Source organism: Topomyia yanbarensis, unplaced genomic scaffold (assembly GCF_030247195.1).
Source record: "Topomyia yanbarensis strain Yona2022 unplaced genomic scaffold, ASM3024719v1 HiC_scaffold_4, whole genome shotgun sequence".
Taxonomy (NCBI): domain Eukaryota; kingdom Metazoa; phylum Arthropoda; class Insecta; order Diptera; family Culicidae; genus Topomyia; species Topomyia yanbarensis.
The window spans coordinates 1,159,161-1,166,325 of NW_026683602.1; the positions used below are offsets into that span (position 1 = coordinate 1,159,161).

At 41.1% G+C, this 7,165-nt stretch overlaps 1 protein-coding gene across 3 annotated transcripts; it reads right to left on the bottom strand.

Annotated features, from left to right (window-relative positions):
* Positions 1-980: 980 nt before the first annotated feature.
* Positions 981-3,810, bottom strand: LOC131695384 (lipase 3-like). Of its 3 annotated transcripts, XR_009306641.1 has the most exons (4): positions 2,609-3,810; positions 1,829-2,533; positions 1,197-1,746; positions 981-1,130 (listed from the first exon to the last, which is right to left on the bottom strand). XR_009306641.1 is itself a non-coding variant. In XM_058983857.1 (3 exons), the coding sequence occupies exons 1-3, from the start codon at positions 2,723-2,725 to the stop codon at positions 1,357-1,359; spliced, it is 1,212 nt and encodes a 403-aa protein (XP_058839840.1). In that variant the 5' UTR covers positions 2,726-3,810; the 3' UTR covers positions 981-1,356. The 3 variants fall into 3 exon arrangements, 2 of the variants coding, with proteins under 2 accessions (XP_058839840.1, XP_058839841.1); XM_058983857.1 differs by having other exon boundaries at positions 981-1,746; XM_058983858.1 differs by having other exon boundaries at positions 981-1,746; positions 1,829-2,549; positions 2,609-2,746.
* Positions 3,811-7,165: the final 3,355 nt, after the last annotated feature.

Genomic DNA, 7,165 nt, shown 5'->3' on the forward strand with positions numbered 1-7,165 from the left:
AATATCCGCACTGCACTGAACCAGAAACCAAATACGATCGAAAGCTGAATAACAAAACAACCAGTCATCTCCCAAGCACTGCTGATAATGCAATAATCTTACCATTCGGATCTGAACACCTTGGGTCTCCATGGTCTGTTTGAGACGTAAGCCGTATGGGCAGCAGTCGAAGCGATACAATCTCCGCTTAAACCCACCTCCCTAATTAATAATTAACTCAATGTGGTAGCCTCGAATACAACTGTCAATCTCACTTGAGCTATCCGTACTGTAACGGTTACCGTCGGTTGTGGTTGGAACTTGAACTTGATACGTTTCGCGTAACTAATTCCCTTTCAGCTGTTGTCACCACCGCGCACAAATCAGTTTGTAATTGATTTGCAATTAGCGCAGCGGGAGAGCGTTACGAACCGTTTCAATAACGCGAGAATAAACTTTCGGAAAAAAGGCGCGTAACCGCGAGAGGGAAAAGAGCGACTATCTGGCTACATGCGATTTTTGTTTACATTTCAATCGGTCGTGAGAAACACGTGCTTTTTTACAGCAAATCGTGAAACAGCCGGTGCCTACTATGTTTTCATTGAACTGGCGCTGTCCAAAGAGAGAGAGAGACATAAAGAAAAAGAAAATAATAACTAGAGACCTGCATCAGATGGCGTTTGGGTGTACTGGAATCAACATACCGTGCGCAATTATCAATGCCTACTATGGTCGGGTGGAAAGCGCTGGAACTAGTATTGCTTTATTGTGGGCGCATTTGCACACCTATTTGTCAGCGGGTAACGCTTTAGGTATCACTGAAAGTTTGTTAGAAAATCAAAACCTCGACAAAACCCTTTCCAAGAAGGATTCATTTAAGTTTGGGTAATACACAAAAGTTTAAACGATGACAGTTGTGTAGTGTTTCGTCCAGCTCGATGAAGATCATATATTACATTGTAAAAACTAAACAAATGAGAAAATGATAAAAAACTGTTCATTTATTTATTTATTTTTTCTACCGTGCAAATTGTGTCTATTATTACTATTTGAGTATTTAACAAGATACTAATTGAGCAAAAAGGTAAAATCCATGACATAATCAACTCTCGACTTTAAGAAGAGCCGGAAAGCCAACGCTCGACATCCACCTGAAACGATAATATATATTCTGATAAGAATTATTCTAAACGATTCGTGACTCGCAGAGCAGAGACTTCGCTTTTATTTACTGTCAACTGTGTTCGGTGAGTAACGATTCGTCTGGATTCTTCCTAAAACTGTTAACGCTTTGGTCCACTCTTAAAACCTCTACAACTGCACCAAACAATTCTAAAAGCACTAGCTTAACAACGGTAAACAACTTCACACAATACTTCAGAGTTCATCCGCCTGTTCCACGTTCATCACCACTTCATCGTACAGCACTTCCTTCACATTTTTGCCGTAACCGAAATCGGCATGACCGAACCGCTTATCCGGCACCGCATAGCTGCTCACCAGATTCGGTAGCTCTCGCTGCACCTGTAGCACATTCAAGTAGTTGACCACACGATCCTCGTAGGCGTAGTAGGACCTCACCGGAACCGTTGCTCGAGACAGGTTGTACTTGGGAACCTGTACGCTACCGTACCGCAGCAAGTTCTTCTCCGGATCACCGTAGTCATACTGCTGGAAAGTACCATCCCGGAATGATTGAGCGTAATGCTGCACCTGCTTGACGGAAGCTCCCGCCGGAAAGTGACCCGTAAATATCCTCAGGAGCTTCTGTTGGAAAATGATACACTACGTTAGCTCTTTTTACTTGGCTGGTAGATCTGTTCCACGAATATGAACAAAAAAAACTCACCACGCCCATATTCTTCGTGTTCCCACCGGCCACCTCGGCGATCACTAAACGGCACAAAGTTTGCGTCGGCGAAGGGCACACACTTCGAAAAAAGTAGTACTGCTTCTCGAAGTGCGGAAGGAACTCGTAGATCCGGTTAGCGGTAAGTTGAGCCGCAATTTGCTCGTTGGTTGCGACCAGCAGATTGATGGTTAAACTCGCAGCCCGCTGCAAGTAGACAGCTGGCGAAAGAGCTTGTACCTGGACGATTTTTTCGTTCAACTCGGGTCGTTCGCTCAACGCTATGAAAATGACCAGCGTACCCTGCGAATATCCAACGTAGTGCAACCGACGGGAACCCGTCTGCTCTAGGACGTAATCGATGAAAGCCGGCACATCGTAAGCCCCCATTTCGTGGAAGCTAAAGTCCCAGAACTTCTTCGAAGTGATGGAATGTCGTTCATGTTTCCTCGAATAGCGATTACCTCGAACGTTCCCCATCCAGATATCGTAGCCACGATCTGCCAGCAGATATGCCAGACCGTGTTTCCGACCGATCAGCACCCAGTCGGCGCTAGTGCTGAACAGTGAGTGCATCATGAAAACCGGATATCGTCGTATTCCCCGATGACGCGCAGGTATCCTGTACATCGTAAGCAGATAGCCATCCTCCGTACGGACCTGGTGTTCCTCCACTTCATACCCGTACTTGCGGATTAGCTGAGGCTATTGTGGACGAAAACTGAGATCAGTACAGATTATAACACTTCCCGTTAGCTGAAGTTTGTATCGTTAACTCACCACTGTCAGCAGAGCGTCCTCTTCGTCTACCAGGAAGGGAGTCGATCGATTTCTGCCAGCTTCAACAGTTGCTGAACAACACCATAGCAGTAGGGCACCAAGCAATAAAACTGACATTTCTTCACCGTAAGTTTAAAGATCCACACGCCACTGGGAGCAAGGGCTAACTGATAGTTACCGATAACCCGAGATAAGTTCTTGACAGCAGAGCTGTTCTAAATGACGCCTCTCCCTGTAAGCTCATGTTTCGCACACATATCGTTCACCTCGAGTCTGCAGTTAGTCAAGCCGGGTATAGATTTCCGTTCACGGTGAGAGATGTGCTTCAATTAACTAGTAATTACTGGTATTGCTACCCGGCTCTGATTGATTCACGTTGGAATAGTTTATAGCTGAACAGAAAATTTATGTCCTATCTATGGAGGTTGTTCCTGCTTCTGTGATACGCAACATTGTAACTAAATGTGGGCAATTTTATTAGCCACGGTCCTTGATTCATGCCAGTTTATCCGATAATAACAATTCTATTTTAAGTGCGAGAAAAAATTCGCATTGATCATTCATGTGCTCATAACGGTTTGATTTCCCGCGATTTATCATGGAAATATTTCATCGCTAGCTAATTGCCAGAACAATGACGGGTTTGCAACTTTGATTTAGCGGGAATGATAGTATGCTAATCCGTGACTTATCGCACCCGGGATTGAGCGAGTGTTTCATCGGATTACCAGGTTCTCACCGAGTTTTCGTTGATAGTGTCGGACCCTGTCATTCCTCTCAGAGTTTCCCCTGGCTAAGCGGTGATTCAATCTCTTTAAGATACGTCATTATTCACTTGGAAAGTTACACTTTTAAACGCGTATCATTTCGAGTGGAAACCGAATTGGAACACTCAAGTCCTTCTGGGAACACTGTTGCGTACGTTTCCTACTCTGATTAGGAAAAAAAACCGCTTACACAGACACACTCATACGCGTGATAAATCCTATATTTAATCAATTTTCAGGAAGTGATTCCAAGTCGTTCTGGAACTATATGTCCCACTGCCCTTCTATCTTCTTCGTTTTAGAATAACATCCGAAAACGGAACAACTCTCGAGCAATTTCATTTCATAGACCGGTTCGTCGCTTCGCGTGGGAACACTATCAGAGCGGACACTATTCTTACGATGCAGGCGTTTAGATTCACAGTGACGCTCTCGCCCATTCCGGTCCTGTATTTACGTGATTGTGATGAAATTGCAAAGGGAGTTGGAACATAATGGGTCTATTATCGGCATACGATCCGTTCGATAATGAGAGCTATAGCTTCTGAAGTAGAATTAAACGCGTTGCCCCTTAAACGCATAATTTTATATTTTTTTGCGAGACAATGTGACATTCGTAGTTCTCGTTTAAATTAAAGGCTTTCCGACCCTTTTCAAAAAGTACTCGAGATAAATACTTCTTCCCAATCAAACCATTCAGAATCCCAAATGAATTCAGTATGGATGCCAATTCAAATCCAACAACCGATTCAGAAACCGATTGAGTCAGAATCTGTTATTGCATTTGGACTGGGATTCATACTGAATTGAGTCACGATTGCGAACCGATTTGCTTGCGTTGATGAGGCTTCTTTTTCACAAGACAACAGTATGCATTCAAGGGTTAAATTAAATTAAATAATTAAGAAACATTAGAACTGTAAATGTTGAGCACTATTCATGAACTCGATCGTTGTTATTGTTCGTAAAGGCACTGGGATATTTATAACTCAGCGAACTTGTTTCATCTTATATAGTTTGCTGTGTCTTTTTTCTCTCAATTTATTTACTTTGGAGGCCTTTCGGCGTTTATGAGTCGTACATAGCAGCAGAAAAGTTTTGCTGAGCTTTCAACAGCTGAAAGAGTCGGCAACTAAGATGCCTGAAAATTTAAGTTTGAATCTATCCTATTTGACAGATCCACTTTACTGAAAAACAGCAATTGGAATTGTCAAATTGACAGCGCAATTGCCAAATTCTCAGTAAATTTGGCAATTGCGTTATCAATTTGACAATTTTAATTGCTGAATATTCAGCAAAGCGAATCTATCAAACTGATTCAATTCAAATTGCTGATCTTTCGGCATCTTGGATTGCTGTAACATTCAGCTTATGAAAAGTTGACACAATTTTGCTGAAATGGACGACCAAATTTTTGTATGTAGGTTCTTTTCTCGGTACCAGGAGATACTGAAAGTACTCCGGAGTAAACAGGGAGAAAACCTTCTGGTTGGTCGCTCTTCTTCTGGTAGGAAACTGGAGTACGAGAGAGGAACTTTCGCATGTTTAAAAAAATTCAATTCACCTCCTGAAGAATTATGCTAAATCCTTAGAGCCTCCTGCTTCTTCCGAAAACTATTCCTTCGAAGATGATTTCAGAATTTTTTGACGATTCTCACTGAATTGATTGAAGACTTCTCGAATTCTCTGCATAAATTCCTATATCCTCCATGGTGTCTTCCCGATAATCATTCCTGAATTGTTCTTGAATCCTCCGAGAATGCTTCCGAAATTGTTTGATGAATTTTGCGGAATCTTGTGAAAACTTTTCATAAATCTTTCGAACAGCCTGTCTGAATTTTATTAGGATTTCTTCTATGTCCTTGAATGATTATCTTACCAGAATCTGTCGAGAATTCTACGTGGATCCTACATATCATCTTCCTGAATTCTTTTGAGGATGCTTTCTAAATTCTCCGATGTACCTTCCAGAATACTTCCAGGATATTTTTCTCGCATGATGTCATCGTTTATCGAAGAACCATCTTTCTAAATTATTCAAGGATACTTCTAGAATCTTTCAAGGATTATTTCTGATGGGACGCTACGAGAATTCGATTAGCATCTTTTGGCGGCATCCTCTGAGACTTTCGCAGATTATTGCTGTCTCCTTTAATAATTATTTCTTATTTCATTTTGCCTGAATCTTACAAATATGCTTTCCGAATTATTCTATGGATCTTCGTAAATGCTTCAAAGTGTTTCGCTTAATCTTTTGCATAGTCTTCCTAACTTTTTAGGGAGTTTTATGGATCGCTTCAAGAAATTTATCTGAGCAGAATCCTTCGAAGATCATTTCTGGCTCATTCAAATACTCTTTCTTCGAGAATGCTTCCCTAGTCGGCCAATATTTCATCTCGATTTCTTTTAGGTTCTTGTCTAATTACAATCTTCCGGAATTCTTCCAATGTCCTTAGTGATTCTACTCAAATTCTTCCGGATTTCATTGATAAATCTTCCTAAAATCGAAAAACGTATTGGCGGTCGTCCACTAGTTGGTTCCAGGGCTTCCAGGAGAGAAACTAGATTAACCATGAAACTTTGCCATAATAAGTTAGAAGATCAATAGGGCAAATGTTTTGTGATGATCTCTGTTCCGTGCACCGCTTAAGAATCGGCCCCACCAGACTTCAGACTGTCCAGCTTAAGCAGCCAACTGCTTATTCAACGGTGTTGTTTAGTGCATAGACCAGTGGTAACAAAACACAATGAAAAATATTGTTGCTGTAAGTATGTGTTATATTTTTTGACTGAACAACAATCACATAATGTTTCATTCTTTATTTCATGAGCTGTTCTTGAAGGGGTAAGGCTACCATGCAACTTTTAAAAATCGATTAATCTCAGCAGCTCAAAATCTCTCCCAAGCCCTCCAAAATAAGAAAAAAATGGAGATCAGAAACCATTTCGAAATGGGTCGTTTAAGACAGTTTTCGATGGCGTCACCTACCACTGAATGTTTTATTGGATTTTTCTAAAAACCACTACTCAAATCGGGCAAACCGATAGCTACTTAAAATCTTTATCGATTGCTTCTAAATGTTGGGGTCTCATTATACAAATATTATCTTTTAAGTTATCAATTTACTATGAAACTTCCGGGCAAAAAAAGAAATTTACGATTGAATGCTTACCATTTTTTCAATGGAAAATTTCTTTTGGATTTTGGTTCAACGTAACTGCGAGTGAGAGCCTCTCTTTGTTTATTTATTCGGGAGATTTTGTGGGACCAACTGATACTCGGTATTTGAAGATGGTAAACAGTGAATTGCTCCGGAAGACTGTAGATCGGTTTACTAAACTAACGATTCATTTGGGAATTTAACCTTCTTCTATCATACAATACGAAAAATTTATTTGTTTATTTGTTCCTTCATCAACTGTTATATGTATTGCCGATGCTTAGAAACTGTCAATGAACCTTAAAAAATAACGAAAAACTCTATTTCCAAAAGACTCCACCGTATTTCGGTCGTGTTTGACTATCGCTTATTTAATATAAATTCCAGCCGCAAATCTTGAACTGAATATTCAAGCAATCAGTTAACGCTAGGTGTTTGAAGGCGACGGGGGGAGCATCTATTTAGGAGACTGCATATTAGGGTGTCAATGGCATGCATAGGAAAAAAGTAATAACCAAATTTTCTAACCGGACCCTCCTCAAAAGGGTGTCGGGCCATTAGGCCGAAAGCCGTTAGGCCGAATGCTGCAAGGCCGAACGCCATTAGGCCGAATGGGTCATAAAGCCGAA